The sequence below is a fragment of the Engystomops pustulosus genome, chromosome 2 (genome assembly GCF_040894005.1).
Source record: "Engystomops pustulosus chromosome 2, aEngPut4.maternal, whole genome shotgun sequence".
Classification (NCBI taxonomy): domain Eukaryota; kingdom Metazoa; phylum Chordata; class Amphibia; order Anura; family Leptodactylidae; genus Engystomops; species Engystomops pustulosus.
In genome coordinates this window covers 110,642,737-110,664,077 of record NC_092412.1, presented here as the reverse complement: position 1 = coordinate 110,664,077, position 21,341 = coordinate 110,642,737, and the positions used below count along the sequence as shown (strand labels likewise).

At 38.1% G+C, this 21,341-nt stretch overlaps 1 protein-coding gene across 6 annotated transcripts in view; it reads right to left on the bottom strand.

Moving 5' to 3' along the window:
* Positions 1-21,341, bottom strand: part of FRMPD4 (FERM and PDZ domain containing 4) — a 265,339-nt gene that overhangs the window by 115,004 nt on the left and 128,994 nt on the right. For all 6 annotated transcript variants that reach the window (XM_072135945.1, XM_072135948.1, XM_072135951.1 and 3 more), the window contains one exon: positions 17,986-18,102. In XM_072135945.1, coding sequence (XP_071992046.1) covers positions 17,986-18,102 — 117 coding nt within the window. The remainder of the gene's footprint in view (positions 1-17,985; positions 18,103-21,341) is intronic.

Below are 21,341 nucleotides of genomic sequence, written 5' to 3'. Positions count from 1 at the left end.
TAAGCAGTGTCCCTGAAACTTATATTCCAGTGCTCACTTATGCTTTGTTACAGATAAAGTACAAATATTTTACAGAGAAGAAAAAATAATCTTAGCACTTAGATAACATTAGTCTCTATAGCAACAGTTTTCAATGTCCGATTCTTATTCCACATATCATAACACTCTTTCCGAGCTCAGATAATTAGCCCTTGTTAAACAGACTAAATGTTTGTGCCATTAACTGACTAATTTTTTTTTAGACAATTTTTTATTCTGTTTAATTCTGTTTTCTTAAAGAAAAATTTCCACAGCGCAAATTGGCGCTGCAAACATAGCAATGGTCGGTTTGTCTTTGCCACATAACAATGAATGTGTAGAAACACCTTCCCAATAAGTAAGTATGATCCAGACTTACATTTACATGTGAAATAGAATTTAAAAATATTACTTGTACTGTATTTTTACTGTACTTTTACAGTATGTAAGGTTATTATTCGCTTTGCAATGGTAGGATTAAAATGTGTTAACATTCGGTAAAGTTTTTATAGTATTAACATATGAAAATTATGTTATTATATGTAGATATGTAAAGTTTTTACATGTTTTTGCTTGTTCAACCAAAGTTATATAGTAATATGAACTAATATATGTAAAGTATCTCAATTTAATGAATTACCTGGAAAAAGTGACATATCTATAGACCCTGTCACAAATTTTGCATTATGGACCATGAGCTCAAAGGTGCTAACCAGGTAAAATCCTATGTTCCCTGCCGAAAATATTTATTCTAGTAGTCTAGGACACTTTAACATAATGTATTAAAAATTTGCTGTAAATCACTAAACGCAGCATTGCCAGAGGGTCACTAATCCATTTCTCACTAATGCTTTACTGACCTTTTGGCCAGAAATAAATTTGTAGATGTCTCAGTAGAATTAACACAACCTTCTGTCTGCCACTATATATGCATATTTATATTGCTAACACTTTTAATGGAGCAAGGTCTAGGCATGGTTACATACTGCACATATTAAAGAACAATTTATTTGGCTTTAATAAACTACAGGCAATAGTCTGCTAAATGGGAGCTGAGTATTCAAGTATTAACTGTGCAAAATTTAACTAGAGATCAATTGGTGAAACAATCTTATTTGGATTGTAATACTGTATGTACAAGAGTATGTCACCTGTCAAGCACATGTATGATTATATGTAGTAAAGCTCAGCATGCTCTCTTTGTATTCAAGAAAGCAGTTTCAAAATGTCTTCCAATCCCTTCTGTCTTTTGGGCTCTACCTAGCCCTGTCAGTCAGACTTTTTATATTCCTTAATATACATTGGTAAAAGTCTCCATTCACCTTCCGTTTCCCATTGACTTCTATGTAAGGAAGGTTGCCTTCCATAACAATACCGATAAAATAGCGCAAAAAAAGATGCTGGCAGCTGCACTATTTTTCCCCCCCAACTTAAGGAAAATGGAACATGGTGAACGCATATGTGAACTAAACCTTAGTGTTCTTTATTTGTAAAACACAGAAATGTTACAAAAGCATTTAAAGGAGCAGGGGAGGATTATAACATTCTTTGAATTGTCAAATTGTAGAAGTAGTGCACTCCATAGCACAGATGCAGCATTAGAAAGTGGGACAAAGTGGAAAAAAAACTACCCTTAATTTTGTGTTTGGAATGCATTGGAGCAGCATTTTTCCCCATAGGATCCCAATTCTTTTGATTGAGTGCAAAACAGAGGAAAAGAAGATGGAGATGAGTTAAGGTAGAGGGTCCTGAAAGCAGGATACCTACGTGAACCAGTAAACATTTAAAAAAAAAACAAAGTAGGTATTCTAAGAATTAATAGATAAACAGAACTAATGGGGGAATTGAAGCAGTTAAGTGTAGATCGAGAGAGAGTATTGTTATAATTAAATTGTGCCTAAATGAAGAGAAACTCATTCCAGATAAGTAATATGTTGAGAACAGATGGTTGAAAGGGAACAAATTAAAGTAGATCAATGAGTGGTGGTAAGCCATGCAAGGACTCGAAGGAGTGGCAGTTTCTAAAGACATCGTTTTTTGCCTTTCTGCTGTATATTTGAAGTGAAATGTTTTGTACCTTTATTTTTTCATGATTATCTCTAGCAACCAAGTGTTTCTAAAATAACATAGCTAGTATGTCTTGTGGAACCAAATGGGTTAAAAATAATATATTTTATAAAGTCTATATCCTATCTGACAAATTGTTGGATGGATTAAGTACGGGGGCTTCATTTACTGAGTTAATTGCTGCTGGGATGAGAATCAATTTGTCTTTTGTGAACAGGCATGTAAGAGCTAGAAACTATGGCAACATACATATGGCAGAAACTAATATTTAAGTGTTGTTGTTTTATATATAGTTTCTATAACACTCATTAATATGACACTAATGGTCAACAATATTCTGTAGATGAGACAACTCTGTTTTCCTTGAAGACTCAACCACTAAAATTTACATTTTTGCTATATTTCAATTTTTCACACATCTTATGTTAAACCAACATGAACTACTTGTATGTAACGTTCAATAAAATGTTTTTATCTCAACCAGGTAAATATTTGTCAAGTAAGTTATTTTTTTTGCATTTAAAAGAAATCGGCCATGTAGTATATAAAACCAAACATTATTTTATGCAAAACTCCTTTTTAAATCAGTTTCTTGAAGATTGATGTAAACCTTTAATAGGACAGCGTCAGGAAAGCTGCCCTGATTAAAGGAAGATAGCTCTATGACTCGAAGGACAGGTAAGGTTAACATCACTACCCAATGGTAATGCATAGAAAAGGGCTTGAGATGCTGAAGAAAAAAGGAATATTCACTTAACACTTTATTGATGCAAATCTTCTATTAAAGATGTGTCTGAATTCCACCGATGTGACACCTACTGTCTATCAGCATGTAGTCAATGTGGTCCCAGGAACGTGCAATATTGCTAAAAAATGGTCAATAATTGTCGTAATTTGTTATTAAAATCTTTTCATATTTATTACAAATAAAAAATCATAAAATGTAGATAATTAAAGACAAAGTGATTGATCATAAACATATGGAATTTTAGCTCTGTAGAACTGTTTCAGGTCTGAAGGGGACCAGTCCTCTGAGTCTGAAGGGTCTTGTTTGAACCCAAAATTATGCACTGGGTTATGCACTAATTGTGGTTGTGACTACCCTCACAACCCAAAGAAGGTGAGCACACATCCAAATGTGTTATATTTAAGTGATCTGACCTACAGGAAAATTATTACACTGTAGTTTGCACCCATTTTTTTCTTTCTTTTTTCTATTATATATGTAACTGTAGTATATCAGTATACCATAATAAATATTGTAAGCTAGTGTTTCCATTTAGATGCTTTATTAATATTTATTTTGAAGACTGATTCACAGGTAGAAGCATTTGGGAAGAAGGTCCTAGGTACTGATTTACTTTTATATAAAATGCAGTAACTTAACATAAAGTATTTTATAAATGGCCACTGTGTTGCAGTTATTATGCAATAGTTTTTTTGTGTTCTCTAAGATTCCTCCATAAGATTCTTGACTTCATCTTATATTCTATCTGCTGCAGCAACACAAAATAGTCCTGGGACTTTTATCAGAGTTTGTATGCCAGAAAATGGTTGGAAAAAGTCAAATAGTTGCAATTTACCCCCTTTGTCCACCTCCACACCAAGGGGGCATGAAGTGGAATGAAGCCGGTCTTGCCGGTGGCTTAGTGGGCTGTTGCAGGGCATTTCTGATCCACACCCATGCAATAGCTATTGCCTGTTTCAGGAAGTGTTCCAGAAAATGCAGAATCTGGTATAAAATTGTCCGGTAGCGCAGCTACCCGCCAGATATCTCAGGAGGCCAGAGCCTCCTCATATATCCCTGCTGGTGGGGGGAGGGCCTTACATTATAAATGTGTGCACCATGTGCTAGCGTCTGATAAATTCCCTATGTCTTTACCAATATATTCAAAATATTAGTGACAACTAGATTTGTGTATCTGGAGTTAATACCTGGTCATTTCATACATGCAATGCTGTCTGTTAGTATAATCAATCTGATCCTCTTACTGAGAACCTTTTGACAATGGAACAAATAGATGATACAATCTTTAACCATCTAAAAAGAATTAAAGTAATGAAAAATGTTGCCAAAAATAAACTTTCACCTAGAAATCCATATTTCAAGGAATTGTTGGGCACATTTATCATACGCCAGCATGCACGGGCAGTTGCAGATGACTTCTGAATCCTGATAAATCCACTGAGCAGCTGCGTGACCGAGCGCCGATTGGGGGCTCACACCTCTCTGTACTCAATAGCATGTAAAGCCAGATCACAGAGAGCTTATGGTAGCCCCTAGGAATCATTAGCATAATTTTAAAAGTTGCTTTTTGAAGAAATGGGACCATGGATAACAAAAATAATGTCATGGTTCCTGGATCTATCCTTAAATGTCCCTGGTATATCAAGCTTGATTTTGATGGTAGTTTTCCTTAAAAAATGTTTTTGCTTTATGATTTCCTGACATAAAGAGTAAGATAAAATAAACAATAATTCGTTTTTACTCTCTTGTTATTATTATTCATTAGAACACATATTAATCATTGCCTGATATGAACCTTTAAATAGTGCAGATAAAAACATAAATTTGTCCCATGTAAAACAGGCTACGTGGCTTAGAATAATAATATAGAAGTTATGGCTCTTTTTATAGGCACAGCATTAAACAATTGCATTCGTTTTATTTTCTCAAAGATCTAGACAGTCTATAAACAAGTGATAGAATATGCTAGTAAAGTACTGCCATTTGTAATGGTATTTAAAAACCTCTTAACAATATAAGTAATTGATTTTACAATTTTGCTGATCAAGATTGGAAAGTAGAAAACATTAGGCTGCATTTAATGCTCATAGTGTTCTGAAATTCTGAATCAAGAAGAAAATTACATTAACTTCAATTCCAGACTCCAATTTCATGTGAAACAATCCACTCAGAATTGGATTGACAGGGTATAAGTTGAACATTTTAAGGATGCAGCCCTATTACATTTCTGCTTTTTAATCCTAAAGCCATAATGTTTCTCTGTGAACAAAAGGCTAAGAGGGCTTGTTTTCTGTGGAATATTATGTATTTTCTAGTGACATGCAATCAACTGGTCAGCTGGAAAAATTAAAAATATAGTAAAATCACTGAAAAAACAGTCTACCCCTCTTCTTATAGGCTTTGTTGTTATGACTTTCACTGACATTTCCACTTGTTTCTCTATTATTAATTATTATTATTGTCTTATTTTATTTTTATAGAGCACCGTAATGGTGTATATACAATAATGGGTAAAAACAATTGTGTTAGTAAGTATAATAATAGATGGATAGTAGAGATGGGCGAATTTATAAAAATTCGTTTCGACCCGGTTTACAGAATTTTCACAAAATCAAATCACGGCATGTGAGGTAACGGTACATCACATGCCAGGTGCGGGTGCATGGAGAAAGCTCACTGGTGCCGCCATCTTTCCGAGGATCAGCGCTCCCCGTGATGTCATCGGGGAGCGGCGATCCATCACCATGAGAGCCTCGGCTCTTCTGAAGACCCGAAGCTGCCTCGGATTAACCCCTTCATTATGATGTGTGATCAGCACATTGTAATGAATGAGGGAAATATCTCCATATACTGCAATACTATAGTATGGAAGTATATGGAAGTATATGGTAGGATCCATCAGACAACCTAGGGTTAAAGTACCCTAGGGAGTCTGAAAAATAGTAAAAATAAAAATTAAAAAAAGTAAAAAAAAATTTTTAATAAAAAAACCTAAAAATTCTAATCACCCCCCCCCTTCCCTAGAACTGATATAAATATAAATAAACAGTAAAAATCATAAATACATTAGCTATTGCCACGTCTTAAAATGCCTGATCTATCAAAATGTAATAACAGTTTTTCACTACGTTTAACCATGTAATGGAAAATAGCGCCCAAAGTAAAAAAAATGGCACTTTTTTGCCATTTTGAAAAATATAAAGAATTCAAAAGTGTTCAAATGGTCGTACAGTGTTTAAAAATGATAGCAATGAAAACATTATCAAAAGTTACAAAAAAAGACACCAACCACAGCTCCGTACACCAAAGTAAGAAAAAGTTATTAGCGCCAGAAAATAAAATAACAACACTTTTTTTTGTACAGTACATTGAGGAACAGTGAGGAACACTACCACATACGGTGAGGAACACTACCGGCATACAGTGAGGGACACTACCTCCATACAGTGAAAAATACAGCCATACAGTGAGGAACACTACCACCATACAGTGAAGAATACAGCCATACAGTGAGGAACACTATTGCTCCCACAGTGAGGAACACTACTGCCATACAGTGAAGAACACTACTGGCATACAGTGAGGAACTCTACCCCCATACAGTGAGGAACAATACGGCCATACAGTGAGGGACACTACCGCCATACAGTGAGAAATCTACCACCACACAGTAAGGGAAACTACCGCCATACAGTGAGGGACACTACCGCCATACAGTGAGAAATCTACCACCACACAGTAAGGGAAACTACCGCCATACAGTGAGGGACCCTACCGCCACACAGTGAGGAACAATCCCGCCATACAGTGAGGAAACTACCGCTACACAGTGAGAGACACTAGCGCTACAGAGTGAGAGACACTACCGCCATACAGCGAGGGACCCTACCGCCACACAGTGAGGAAACTACGGCCACACAGTGAGAGACACTACCGCCATACAGTGAGGAACACTGCCTCCATACAGTGAGGAACACTACCGGCATACAGTGAGGGAAACTACCGGCATACAGTGAGGGAAACTACTGGCATACATTGAGAATTCTACCACCACACAGTAAGGAACACTACTGCCATATAGTGAGGGACCCTACCGCCACACAGTGAGGAACACTACCGCCATACAGTGAGGAAACTACCGTCACACAGTGAGAGACACTACCACCATACAGTGAGGGACCCTACCGCCACACAGTGAGGAACACTACCTCCATACAGTAAAGAATGCAGCCATACAGTGAGGAACACTACGGCCATACAGTGAGGAACAACACCTCTATACAGTGACGAACACTACCTCTATACGGTGAGGAATACTTCCGCCATACAGTGAGGAACACTAGCCCACAAAGTGAGGAACACTACGGCCATGCAGTGAGGAACACTACCTCTATACAGTGAGGAACACTACCACCATACAGTGAGGAACACTACCCCCATACAGTGAGGAACACTACCCCCATACAGTGAGGAACACTACCGCTACACAGTGAGGAACACTACCGCTACAGAGTGAGGAATACTACCGCCATACAGTGACTTCGGATTCGTGACAAATCGAAGATTTCCTGAAATTCTAAACAAATTTAGAATTGTTAGAATCGATTCGCTCATCTCTATTCATTTTCATTCAATGTACCATGGACAATGATACTCTCTTTGTAGCAAAAAGGAATAATAATATGTGATCTGTGATTAGCCTATTCTCTTCAAAACTCAACTTCTAGTTTTTCTACAACTGTTAAACAATGACTTTTAGTGCTGTTTGATATTAATGACAATGGGATCTTACTCAAAAAAAAGTTATAGAACAGATGAATTATCCGAGTGCTGACAGTGAGCCAATGTTAAATGATCAGATTTCTTTTAATAATTTAGGATAATATGCAAAGAGAATTTTAACACAAATTACAAAGGTAGAATAATATGAAATCTGTCTTGGTGTTAGGAATTATGTGTGGGTGTTAATGTAATTTCTAACAAAACAACATATTGGGTTGGTGTTGTGGCCCTGCCATGCTGACACGTGAAAACATTCTTTGTGATAACATTTATAATAACAGCACAGACTAATCCTTTAGTTTTCAGTTATGTGATCATTGGGTTAACAGGGCAGCCCGGCTAAGCACAACTGGCTGCTCTGCATATCTCGGGGAGTGACGAGGGGTCAGACCGAGGTACATCAGACCCCCTTTCTTGTGATTTGTGATTTATAGGCTCACTGTTTGGAGCTGAAACATTGCTCTTTAATATGGAATATATCCACTAAGATATTTTTTCACTATAATCTCAGGTGCTGCCTTTTTTCCTTTGTATCTATAACTGAAGGACCTGATGCCCGGCCATCATAGGCGTGCACCCGCTTTTTATTTTTGTTTACCCATTGTCTGTTTTGATAATGCGGCTTGCATCTTTTCTTACTGTATATATATAAATATATCTTTGTATAATAACTGTTACCTTATTAATAAAAATACTTATTATAATATTAGCTTTTACAGCTGAGAATCCCTGAGATCAAAGGTCTATACTATCAAAAAAAAAAGAAAAAAATGTAATTGATAAGCAGAGTGGCACACTTATATCTGCATGCTTCCTATAACGGCATGATGATGAGCTGCCTATGTCCCTGCAAAAGAGTCCCTGGCAGAAGAACTGGGAGTGGAGGAGAACACTGATTGGTTGTTGTATATGATGTCACGTCCTGTGGGGGATTTAAGCCCGCCTTGTAACACTACTCACTATGCTTGAGAATGGCAGCATAGAGCCAGCCGAAACGTTGCTGTATCCACTTGTGAAATAAAAGAACCTTCTTTCCACGGAGTGCTGCCCGCCTGCCTTTTTCCTCTGAAACTTCTAGGGTCCTTGAATCAGACCCTTCGAGCCTGCACCCACTTTGGATCTTAATCTGTCATCTCACTGTGCCGCCCTTCTCTGACCTGCGTTCATGTCCCCTAATTTCTGATCATCAATATTGCCAGATTAGCGACTGTGCAGCCAATATGGCAAATTGGCAGCCTTAGCTACTAGCCATGGCTGTTATTGGCCAGGGTGTCCCCTGACCAATCACAGCTATGGCTAGTAGCTAGGGGCATCAGTTTGCCAGATTGGCTGCATAGCCAACAATCTGCCAATATGTCCGGTGGCGTGGGATACACCTAAACCCCAGACCTGCTCATCTCTACTGGTAACATCTCTTCCAGAGGTGAGTGCTATGCGATTGTCAACATAATGTGCAGCCCTATGTCATGCACTGTGTTATTGAAGACCTTATATCATAGCAGTATACATGTTTTCAATAAATACTGCTAATTTAGCTCTTCTCCGGGATTGGATCTGACAGGATAGCCTTTGCTACCCATGTGCATAAAATTTATTTTTTTACTTAAATAATTTAATATATAAAAAAAATATAGAATTAGCTCATCACATTACTAATCAATAGCTTATGAGATATATAATGTACTAGCTGTAGATCCCAACACTGCTCTTAGCTATAACAAAAAATATTTTATATGTATCTATCTCTGTCTCTGACTGTCTCTGTCAATGAACTTCTCTGTCTCTGACCATCTCTTTTAGTGACTTATTCTGACCGTCTCTGTCACTTACCATTTCTGTTTCTGACCTTTTCTGTCACTGTCGGTCTCTTTTAGTGACTGTCACTTACCATTTCTGTCTCTGACCTTCTCTGTCTCCAACTGTCTTTTTCAGTGACTGTCTCTGATTGTTTTTTTCAGTGACTGTTTTTGACTGTATCTTTGACTTACTGTCTCTTTCAGTCTCTGTCTCTTTCAGTCTCTGTCTCTGACCGCCTCTGTCTCTGACCGCCTCTGTCTCTGACCGCCTCTGTCTCTGACCGCCTCTGTCTTTGACCGTCTTTTTCAGTGACTGTCTCTGACTGCCTCCTTCAGTGACCGTCTCTGACTGTCTTTTGTGATTAGAGCTCAAGATTCATTTTCCCACAGCAATTTATAAAATTATAGCTGATCTCTGATTGGTTTCCATGGGCAACTGGAACAGTTTTACCTCAGACATTTCTGATAAATCTCCCCCTATCTCTGTATCCCTATCCATCTTACCTCACACATGAGCTTTCTTATACTCATTGCCTATAGTAACCAATCAAAACTCAGAGCTCATATTAATGACCTGTGGCAAAACAGCAACCAATCATGGCACAGCTTCCAACTGCCACAGCAGCAGCAGACAATGGCTCCTGTATATGGTGGTTAATAAGTAGTTTTTGAAAAGCGGGAGGTGAAAATTCCATCTCAAAACTAAGTCAAGTCTAACTAAACAAGTCTATGACGTTTCCTGAGTCACAGAGCCGCTGCAAAATTTGGTGATTATAAATGCAACATTACAGATTCCTTTAGCAGACATACATAGATATATATACACACACATACTCTCAGCTTTATATATTAGATTAGGACCCAGAGCTGCTTTAAGTGTCATCAGACAATTCCCTAATAGTTTAGCTTAGCTCTTATAATGCAGTGTGACAGTTAGCTTTTCCTATATCAGATTACGGTACAGCGCCTGGTGTAAAGATGACACTTCCCAGCATACAAATCATCAGCGAATGCTTTGTACTGACATTGAGTCAGCAATAAATGCTGGAAGAGTTAATCTCTGCAGCCAAATGAACTGTGAATGCAGCCCTGGAATAAAAAAAACTTATTGTAAGACTGGATCAAAATAAATAATGAAATGGATTTATAAAAGTTATTCCATAATTATGTATATTAATCTCTTGGCAAACTAGTAGTAAGCGGAATACATTCGCTTTCACAAAAACAAACACAAGTGTTCAGCTATTCTCAGCATTCCCGAAGATATTGAAAGGAGGGGCAGGACACAACACCCAATCAGATTGTCATCCCTTTTTCTGTGGATGTAATTTAAAAATTGTCTTTAATATTACTCTTTAAGTCACTTCTGCAGCTAATTAGTGACCTCTACGTAAGGAGCATATAAACAACTAGCCTCAGTGTGAAACGCCATTTGTGTATAGCTTATATCAAACATGTCATCAGAAAAATACATTTGGCAATCATTATGTGCGGACCCATCAATATTCAGGTCTGGTGGACTCTGCCAATCCCAAATCCAAACCTGCACAATTGGTATTTACACCTATAACAGGTGTTAACCCTTTAAATGGGTCCGCTCGCCCAATGGCAACACCCAGTCAAAGCTGCTAGCAGCATGTAATAGCGGTTTGGGTACGCTCTTCACTAATTATGTTTTCTTCAAAGAATCTTTCTTTAAATTGTCAGCATATGATTTAATGTACTGAGAGATGCATAGACATGCTAGCAACAAACATAAATCCACAGATCTCCTCATATAACATATTTCAAAAACTGTGATGAAGTCTAAACATAGCTGGATGCTGACTGCCTTACTTATTATAAAGTCAGCTTATGCAGGGCCAAAGTCTACTGCAAGTCTTTTAGTATAGCTGCAGTTTCTCCTGCTGCTGCACTGAACGCAGGAGCAGAACTGGTTGGCAGCTTTCAGAGACTCTTAGGTGAAGGTAGTTTATTATGGATCTGCCTTTATTATTGTTTATTGCAATATTGTTTGTGTTTCCTTTGACTATGCAGGAGAGCAAAGTTACACAAAATTTTAATTATGATTTTTTTTAATCTATTTATTTTCACTCTTGCCTAAGGGCAATATTTGGTATTGTCCTTTTTATATAAATGAGCTGCAGCACTAGCTACAAGGCATGGACAACAGTGGTACTATTTTTGGAAATAATACTACGTCCTTTTTATAATGTATTAAGGTTCTGAATCTCAAACTGGCCTCCCTTACATAATGCTATCAGATTCTTCAGTTTGAATTATATTTTAGATTTGTTTACTGTAACATGAAACAATGGAAAATCTAAAAATCAAATCTATTAGATGGGGATACATTTCCTGGATAGTTTGAACAGAATGGCCCACATTTACTAAAAATGTGCAGTGTGTCTGTGTAATGTGCAATGGGTGCAGCACTTTTTTTATTTGGTACACTTTTAGCATGGGGCATGCGACTCACTTTTGTTGGACTTTGTATGATAAATGTGAAGCACAGTCCGACTGAGCACAGGAACATCCATGTCAGTGCAGTATAGTGCAACTGTGCCACAAATGTGTCTTGTGCAGCACAAATGGGTCTTGGACACTTCTTAAATATATGTGCAAGCCGTTTGCACTGAAAAGAACGTGCAAAATCAGACAGAAAACTTGCACAGGGCCTTTAATAAATCTAGGCCAATATATTGTATGCATAGTAAACTGCAATGCTCCATATGCTTGTTCTTGTATTTAAGATGTGTTTAGGGTTATAAACAGATTTTGTAGGTAAATAATGTGCACAGTTACTTTAACCCATACATCACTAAAGAATTAAATCATATAGCATAACCAAATTTCAAAGCAAATTGAATAAATGTCCTTAATTATCTGAGGTTTTAGAGACACTGCTTACTGCAGGAGAAAGAAGAAGCAAAAATACATACAAAAAGGAAAAATACATATTTTTCTTTAGTAAAATATGAAAATGTTGAAAATGTTACTATCAACACCTTCACTGCTCATTTCTGAAATAACATAAAAATCTATAAAGAAGAATACACTTTAACTTTCCACCTTCAAAAATCTATAACTTTTTAATTATTCCGGGTACAGAACTGTGCAAGGGCTAATTTTCTGCATAAAAAAATCTACTTCTTAGTTACTTCTTAGTGACATTACTTATTATTCCATGCCATGTACTGGGAAGCTGGAAAAAAAATCCAAATGTGGTAAAATAGGCAAAAAAATTCATTTGCATCACTTTGTTGTGGTCAGTTTTTAAGCTTTTCAATGTTACCAATTAGATGACTAGGCGACCTTTTGATCACTTTTATTAAATTTTTAATGTGATGTAAAATGGTGTAAAAGTGGCGTCTCTAACAAAAGTGGGTGCTATTTTCCATTGTGGGGTTCATAGCTGTGAATAATCGTTTTTATATTTTGATGGATAGGGCATTTTGCAATACCTAACATGCTTTGTATGTATTATTTAGTTTTATATCAGTTCTAGAGAAAGGAAGGTGATTTAAATTTTTAGGTGCTTTTATTTTTTTTAAATTTTTCTTTTTACAATTTTTTAGACCAAACCCCTATATGGTCTGATCGATCCATCTATATACTGCAATACTTCTGTATTGCAATATATGACATTTTTACATACAATTTATTACAATGAATATGTGGATACTACTGTAATTAGTCATAAAAACCTGTCAACTACATATTGTACATAACTCGGTGGTAGTTTTATACAATGTGTCAGTCTAGGCTGTCTCGGCTGTTTACTTCAAAGTCTATGTAACCCATTGATCAGTACCAGAGAAGTATCCCCTAGGACAGTGGTGGCGAACCTATGGCACGGGTGCCAGAGGCGGCGCTCAGAGCCCTTTCTGTGGGCACCCGGGCCATTGCCCCAGTACACCAGGCAGAACTCAAAGAATCTTCCTGCAATATGATTTAAAGTGGTCGGCACTTCACGATAAATAAAGGGGTTTTGGGTCGCAGTTTGGGCACTTGGCCACTAAAAGGTTCGCCATCACTGCCCTAGGAGGACCAGCACAGTGCTTGCTGTGGAAGGTAGACCATTATAAACCTCACACTGCTTAATTTCTTTTTTATGCTTTCGGATGATTTGATATCATGATAAAATGACAAAATTTATCATCCACAAACAGTAGTAAGCATTTACAGTTGAAAAAATACTTTATCTGTAATGAAATAAAATATTTGTATGTAGACAAGGTTTAAGTACATCTGTTTTCATTCGATTGTTATATCCACTACAGGTTCACTGCTATTTACTAGCATAATACAGAACGCCTGCGTCCCAGACCTTGGTATATTGATTCATTGATGATTGTGTTATTTTCCATCTGTACAGGGTCATAGTCTGTTGTCCTCTTGGCCTCATTCTAATGAAGTAAGAGAAGAGTAGACAGACCACTGAACTTTCTGACATTTTACAAAAAATAAAAAAAACACTGCCTGGAATTTCCAATATATATATATATATATATATATATATATATATATATATATATATATATATCACTGCTTTGGCCATTTTTGGCAGAGCAAACTGCATCTGCTGTGTGTTGAGATAGAACCATAAAATAGGAAGCTTTTTTAGGATTACACCAGGCAGGCTATGCTTTTTTGAACTATATATGGCACTGGTTAGCCTTTATTGAACTATATATGGCAGGTACTAACCAATGCATATTGGTAGTACTCCAGTTAGATCATTAATTTTGTTTATTTCTAATGAAATATAAGCATAAAGGAAATTAAAAAGTTTGTCCCATGAGTAAAGCTGTAACAATGGAGCTGGGTTCTACCCCTGGTCGCATTCCCCATCAAAGGCTTATCTTTAGCTGTCTTGTCCGGCCATGCTTCAGGTCCCTTAGGGCGCAGGCGGTGCCTCTCTCTCTTACTTAAAGTAGCAGGGAGTTTCCTAGTTTCCTGTGCCAGCCTATCAGCATTAGCCTCCAGCCATATAGCCCAGAATGCCCTGTTAACCATGGCTGGGAAAAGGTTCCTAGCTTGCCATTCCTGCTGTAAAGAGTTTGTTACGATTTATCTTCCTGTGAGTGACCCGGCTTGTTCTCTGACTCCGTTCCTGTTCTGTACCTCCTTGTATGTGACCCTGGCTTGTTTCCTGATCCTGATCTGCCTGGCACAACCTCCTGCCTGTTCCGAACTCTAATTGTACACCGCCTGCCTCGACTCCAGACTGACTTTGACTACCCTCTCTGCCGGTGTTCCTGAGCCCACTGGGTCAGGTGCTATCTATACTGGGACCACTACAAGAGGTAGCGGCCTTGCGATCTCTCTGCAGCATACTCCAGATCCCTGTATAGGGGTAAAAGTGTGAATACAAGAGAGGTGCAGGGATAACTCCCTTAGAGTGTGGCCCAAGGTCCAACCAGTTAGATAGCACAGTAGGTTCACAACCCGCTGCTTGTTACAAAAGCATTCCTCAAGCATCCACAAACTTGCATTCACAATTATCTAGCGATCTTATTGATCTTCAGGATGAACACCCAGCTGCTGTTTCTTACTGCACCTTTCTCTCACAATAGAATATGCAATTTGACAATAACTCCTCATTTTGTGTGACACTTGTAGGTGGTAGGGTCTAGCCATAGCATATACTTAGCTTTTAGCTGTGTCTTCCAGTGCTAAGCAGAGCTACTAGTAATAAGATAGAGCTCTTGACTCAGGTGTTCACCTTTAGGAACTAAATCTATTCTTAAAAACCAAAGTGAATTCTATATTTGCTATTTGTATTTAGGACACATGACCAGATTCCAGTTCGAGGAAAATGGTGAGCCCACTGTGGACAAAAAATTATTAAATAAATAGAAGCAGGCAGCAAATTTTTATGGAAAAAAGAAACCACATGAAAATTAATGAAACCTCCTAATCTGCAGCCAATAGATTGCTGCTTAAATACAAATGTAGCCAATGTGACATAAACATCATTCTAATCATTAGAACTGAGAGCTGAATACAGCAATTATTACCACTAATACCTTCCATCTCATCAGGCTGCAGATGCCAGTTGATTTTTAATGCGTTCTGTCCTTTATTACTTGTGAGCAGTATCTTCCACAAAATAACCATAACTGTGGCACCATGTACAATTTTAGAAGATAGTTAATAAGTATGACTTTGACCTAATATGAAAACATTGGGGCAGATTTGTCGAGCTGTATGTAACAGAATTTTGCTTTGCATAAAATAAACCTTGCATCCAAATTATCAAGGGTTTTAGATAATTCTTGCCAAAAAATGTTCTAAAAAAGAAGTGTGGCTGCTGTAAAATGGGCATGTTCTAACTTGAAACAAAATTTGCTTTGGAGCAAACTATGGAATGTAATAGTGTATATAAAGCTATACCAGACTTATCATTATTAGACACTTTAAGGAGCTAGAGGAACATTGCAAGTTTAATATAAGCTGATCATTGAAGATCCAACTGTTTGGATCCCTACAATTAACAGAATTGACCCCCAATAATACAGATAATGGATGTTGATTTCTCACTAATCTTTGGAGTCGCAGGACAAGCATGTGTCATGCCGCTCCATTAATATGTTGGTGTCAGAAGCTGGTGGCTATCTTCATTCACTATGAATAGAGTGCTGGAAGTAGCTAAGTGCTGTGTTCTTAAACACATATCTCTATTGATCTAACACATATCCTATATCTTGTTTATATGGGATAAGTATCTTTCATGGGCTGCTCCTTTACCTGCTTTTTACCTGCTTATGAAATGTTACCTACAAAGCTGAGATCAAGTTTAGCTAACTTCTAAGATCTAAGAGATCAGAGGTAATCTATGGGGCAGGAGTAACCTTCCCATGGGGCCCCACATCTGTATGTCTACCCCCAATTTTATGTATTAACAGTGGCGGATTAAGTGTCCTATAAACCCTGGGCTGTTCACACAACTAGGACCCCTCTACTGTCCAAACCATTTTCAGATGTTAGCACTTAAGAACCACTCTTCATCCTTAATCTTGTACTTTTTTTATCTAACTTTCCAGCATATTGCCATTTCGAAGTACGGCAGGTACCCAGCTCACGAGGAGCTCAATAACCATAAAAAAATAAAATAAGTTATGGATTTTGGGGACAGCAGTCATTGGGCTGTCACCCAGAGTAGCCAGCAGTCAAAGGGATGCCCCACAGAGTAGCCAGCAGTCACAGGGATGTTCCAAAAAGTATCCATCAGTGACTAGGATGTCCCCCAGAGTAGCCAGAAGTCACAAGGATGCCCCCCCAGAGTAGCCAGTAGTCATAAAGATGCCCCCCAGAAAAGCCAACAGCAACAGGAATGCTTCATAGAGTAGCCAGTACTAACAGAGACGCACCCATGAGAAGCCAGCAACCTTTGAATAGCCAGTGGTCACAGAGATAACCTCAGAGTGACCATCAGTCACAAAGATGCCCCCAAGAGTAGCCAGCAACCACATAGATAACCCATACAGTAGCCAATAGTAACAGAGATGCTCCCCAGAGTAGCCCGCAGTTACTGAGATGCCTCCCAGATTAGCCAGCAGTGACACACACACAAACTTTTCCCTGCCTGGTCCTTGTTGGCAGCACAAGAGACCTTGTTGTTGAGATTCAGGAAGCATGTGATCAGTCACTCCAGGTCCTGGAGAAACAGGTTGGGATGGTAGGGAGAGAAGAGCAGCATGGACGCTCTGCTCTCTAGGAAATGGGGTGAAAAGCTTCATCAGAATTGCACCCAATCTCAATTACCCAACTGAATGTATACTTGCAGTAACACTGCTGACACAGGGTGTCCTATGATCTTCATACGGGAACCAAATTTGAGGGCGAGCATCGGCCCATCAGCAGAGAAAAGCATCGGGTGCCCTCACATATGAAGATCCGCCATTGTGTATTAAACTTCCCCAAGAAAGCCTTACATTTCAGATAACTGTATCTTCTTGCTCTAAGCGTTAAATAGATCTCCACATTAAAGTTATATCACATTGTTCCTTCATTCCCTGTGGTTTGCTTCAGTGAGCTATCTGTCTATCAAGGCAAAGGTTTTATTCTCATCTAAACACTGCATCTTGCTATGGGCTCCAGCTAAAAGTAATTCTATTACAAAGTGCACTCAGCAACAATAATGCTTTTTACTCTGAGGTCTGCGTTCTGGGAACAAATTGCTCCTGTCACTTATAATTGATATCATTTACTCTATCATTTTAAGACCAACAGATTACAAGAATTTTTTTACTCACATTCCTAAATACCAATAACATACAACATTTATGTAGAGTAAAAGGTGTAAAAAATAATGTGATAAATTAAAAAAAGAAATTAATAAATTCTCCTACTATAGTTGTAATATTCCACATTCACATTATATCATATTTATGCTAAACCATACAGACGGTAGACTACTAAAAATATTCCATATTTGTGCTAGATTGGAAAATTACTGCTGTTCCAGGACCATACAGTATTATTGTAGAGAATATTATTTAACTAGCATATGATAGAACATGAAGCTTACTAACTAGCACAAGTAAAAGCACAAGTAAAATTGTGTACCTGATGAAGAAATCTCTCCCGTCTCTGTTTGCAGCCATCTCCCATCCATAAGGTGGTCCCTGAGGTGAGTTCCAGGTCCCAGTAGGTGGAGGCCACCCCGAAGACTTTGTTCTGTGACTGGAAGAAAAAAAAACACAACTTATTTACTGCAATAACCAAACCAATCCGACAAATTAAAAAAAAAAAGGTTTTTTATTCATCTGTATATATATATACATATATATACAGGCGGTCCTCTACTTAAGAACACATGACTTACAGACGACCCCTAGTTAAAGACGAACCCCTTTGCCCACTGCGACCTCTGATGAAGCTCTCTGAATGCTTTACTTTAGTCCCAGACTGCAATGATCAGCTGTAAGGTGTCTATAATGAAGTGTTACTGATAATCCTTGGTACAATTACAGCTAAAAAAAATGTAAACTCCAATTGTCACTGGGGCAAAAAAAATTGCCTGGATATACAGTTTCGACTTACATCCAAATTCAACTTAAATACAAAACCAAGGAACCTATGTTGTACGTAAGCCGGGGACTGCCTGAGGCAGTCCCCGGGTTACTTACAAGATAGGTTCCATAGGTTTGTACTTAAGTTGAATTTATATGCAAGTCGAAGACAAAATTTTTATTTTCCCCAGTGACAATTGGAGTTTCACATTTTTTGCTGTAATGGGATCAAGGATTATCAGTAACACTTCATTACCGACACCTGACAGCTGGTCATTGCAGTCACGGACTATAGTAAAGCATTCAGAGAGCTTCATCAAAGATCACAATGGGGAGAGGGGTCTATCTTTAACTAGGGGTCGTCTGTAAGTCCGGTCCTTAAATAGGGGACAGCCTGTATATGGTTTGTGCAAAGATACATAATAGAACCGGAGATATCCACTCTTAAAGTTACAATAGAAAGCTGTACATAAAAGTCAACTTTTTTTAGTACATATTTAATGGGGGATATCTCTAGCTCATCCATACAAATCCATATATAATATTAAAGGGAGATTCTCCTGTTTAATTTGACACCATAATTGTGTTTCTAGATGAGGGTTCAGGAGATATAGCCGTTTGAAATTGGTCATAGTCATTACGTAAATTAACACACTTTCTGCAATCTTTAACCATAAAATATCACACATATTTTTACGCAGAGCAGGCATGAAAGGTTAACCAATTCTGGGTATTTTTATGGTTGGCTATCCAGAAAATGCCCGCTACCAAGCTCCAGGATTCTCTGCACTCCCACTGACTTGGACTTTGTATATAAGATGATTGCTGGATTCCTTCAGCCTTGCTATGTAACAGACAATGCTGCCATACCAAAGTAATCTTTTGACCTGGCATAACTGATGTCGCCTTATGTCACTGTAAAATGCTACACATCTGATTTTTGTATTTCACATCACAACCACTTGGTGGCCAAATATACTACAGACTATAAACAAACAGTATCACACAATCATGTAACTGTTCAAAACTGGTCGTCTAGTAGGAGGTAAGAAAGGATATATTTGCATAACCCATGCCGAACATTCTTTCCTTGAGACTAAATTTAAGATGATTTGCAGTAGATCACTATACTAATGAATAGTAAGCAGATAACCTAGTAGTATATTTTTTCAGTTATAACTGGTGTACATTTAATACTGTTAGCTTTCTTTAAAGATAATGGGGCAGATTTACTTATCCGGTCCTGTCGCGATCCCGCAGTGCGTTAGCCGACGAGTATTCGGGTCAGCGCGTCTAATTTCCTGCATGTGTCGCTGCTGCGCCAGGTCTGCCAGAGTTCACCTTCTTCTTCCCGGTGCATGTGAGTGCTTGATCTTGCAACCCATTTCGTTTTTTAAATCCCGCGGTTTTTCCGAATCTGTTGGGTTGTCCAACATCCACGCCCCCCCCCATATTTCTGTCACGTGCAAGCAAGCTCTGATGCACCAAAATCCAATCGCGTGAGTCAAAATCTCAAGGCAATTAATCGCAAAACGGAAATATTCGGGAAACCCGATGAAAGTGCAGCGTTCGGACCCTTAGTAAATGTGCCCATTATCCATTACCATGCATATCTATTATACACATTTCCTCATCCTTCCAATATGAAACCCATTCATTCTTTTTCATATGAAACATGACAAGTAGTTCTGTGCTTTTATACCTAAAGTGACATCCTTAAACGGCAACATAAAGTGAACAATTTGGCAGTGGGGCTTATTGTCCTGAAGTGGGTCAGCTCATTTTCCTCTGCTAGTGATTTATAATGTATTGATGTCTTGATGCAGCATATGGCACGTTAAACTCCACTGAGTAACAAATTCTCTCTTTTGGCTGATGTACAGCAAGAGTTTTGCATTCGCAGCTTATGATGTACTATAAAGCCTTCGGCATATTGGCTGCAATGTCCACAGGTTTTAAGAAATAGGACCAGGAAGATTTGCACAGTGTAGTATAGCTTATAGTGTTCTCTCAGGCGCCTTCTTTATTACTGTAGTTGGCGGCTATGTCCTGCAATTTGTTTTACACACATTTACCAATGAAGCAAGGTGGCGACTATGTGACAGAATATGCTCCATTTACTTGTCTTTACTACAGTTTAAATGCAAATTAGTGTGGTGTGTGAAATTCCTACAATTGGATTTCCTTTCTCAAAATTAACCTACTAACTTTATTTTAAGGGCAGAATAAATGTGTTCATTGGTGAAATATGTTTTAAAGTTGTAGGAATTAAAAACACTATTTCTCTAAGAATATTTTCTTATAATACTCCAGTTGAGGTTAAGTTTTCTATCTTTTCTATCAGAACTTTTGAACTTTATTGATTTAACCTTCAAGGGCAGTGAAGGTGAAACTTTTAGACACAGAGGTCCACATTTACTAAAACCCCTGCGCCAGTTTTCTGTCGGACTTTCTGCCCATTATTTAATGTTCAAACTGCTTGTACATATATTTAAGAAGAGTCCGTGCCATATATGTGTTGCATGCGACTCATTTGTGTCGTGGCAGCACTATACCCTATGAGACACAAATTTATACACATAAGGGGGCGTTCCGGTGCAACTCATTTACAATGCAAAGTCCCGCAGAAATGTGTTGCACACCCTCCCCCTGAAAAAAGTTAGTGCACTCGGAACAGTGCAGGAGACACCCGATTCATGATGAACGTGAGCCACAATTCATTGATCTGGCGAACACTTGCACACTCCAGAGGCAGACTGCACCTAGAACAGACTGCACTGTTTTGGATAAATTTGGGCCAGAGTGCCCAAAAATAACTTGCCAACAAGGCAAATTAAGCAGTAACTTACATTAAAATGCTCTCCTCTAAAATCTATAAGCATCCTGATGACACCAATACATAAAGGGAAG